Source organism: Dinoponera quadriceps, unplaced genomic scaffold (assembly GCF_001313825.1).
Source record: "Dinoponera quadriceps isolate SergipeBrazil2010 unplaced genomic scaffold, ASM131382v1 scaffold10578, whole genome shotgun sequence".
In the NCBI taxonomy this organism is placed as follows: Eukaryota; Metazoa; Arthropoda; class Insecta; order Hymenoptera; family Formicidae; genus Dinoponera; species Dinoponera quadriceps.
The window spans coordinates 1-501 of record NW_014564330.1 but is presented as its reverse complement, the minus strand read 5'-3'; the positions used below and the strand labels follow the sequence as shown (position 1 = coordinate 501).

Below are 501 nucleotides of genomic sequence, written 5' to 3'. Positions count from 1 at the left end.
AAATATATTCACAAACTTTTGGCACTTGACAGAGGCCACTGGAAAGCCCCGGATGGCCAAGATTCGATTTTACCGATCCCATCAATAAAGGACTTATATCAATAAGGACCCATCAATAAGGACAATAAAGTCCTTTTTGAACATAATGCTTGATCAATGGTGTCAACTTTTACTGGATCTCCTACTGCAGTACCAGTTGCATGGGCCTCCATGTAGGAGAGCATTTCGGGTGTAACACCGCAATCATCGTACAATTCTTCTAATAACTCCTTCTGCATGTTGTAAGAGAGATATATAATGCCTTCATGCTTAAAGCCATCACAGTTGGTTTTAGCCTAGACGTAGGTAGCATAGATTCGTCTCGCATCCTTAGCTTTTTGGAGGTGCACTATCGCTATAGCTTCGCTGTGCCCATAACCAGTGCTGGACGCTTCAAATGGCTTGCAATAACTATCAACGGAGAGAACACCTTAAATTGCCGAATTGATTGATAATAACAAC

General features: G+C 41.7%; 1 protein-coding gene across 1 annotated transcript; it reads right to left on the bottom strand.

Annotated features, from left to right (window-relative positions):
- Positions 1-79: 79 nt before the first annotated feature.
- On the bottom strand, positions 80-415 carry LOC106751283 (fatty acid synthase-like). Its single transcript, XM_014632146.1, has one exon. The coding sequence runs from the start codon at positions 276-278 to the stop codon at positions 99-101; it is 180 nt and encodes a 59-aa protein (XP_014487632.1). The 5' UTR covers positions 279-415; the 3' UTR covers positions 80-98.
- Positions 416-501: the final 86 nt, after the last annotated feature.

Excerpts from the sequence above, each read along its gene's own strand:
- LOC106751283 (XM_014632146.1), bottom strand. The coding sequence starts at position 278 with ATGCAGAAGGAGTTATTAGAAGAATTGTACGATGATTGCGGTGTTACA.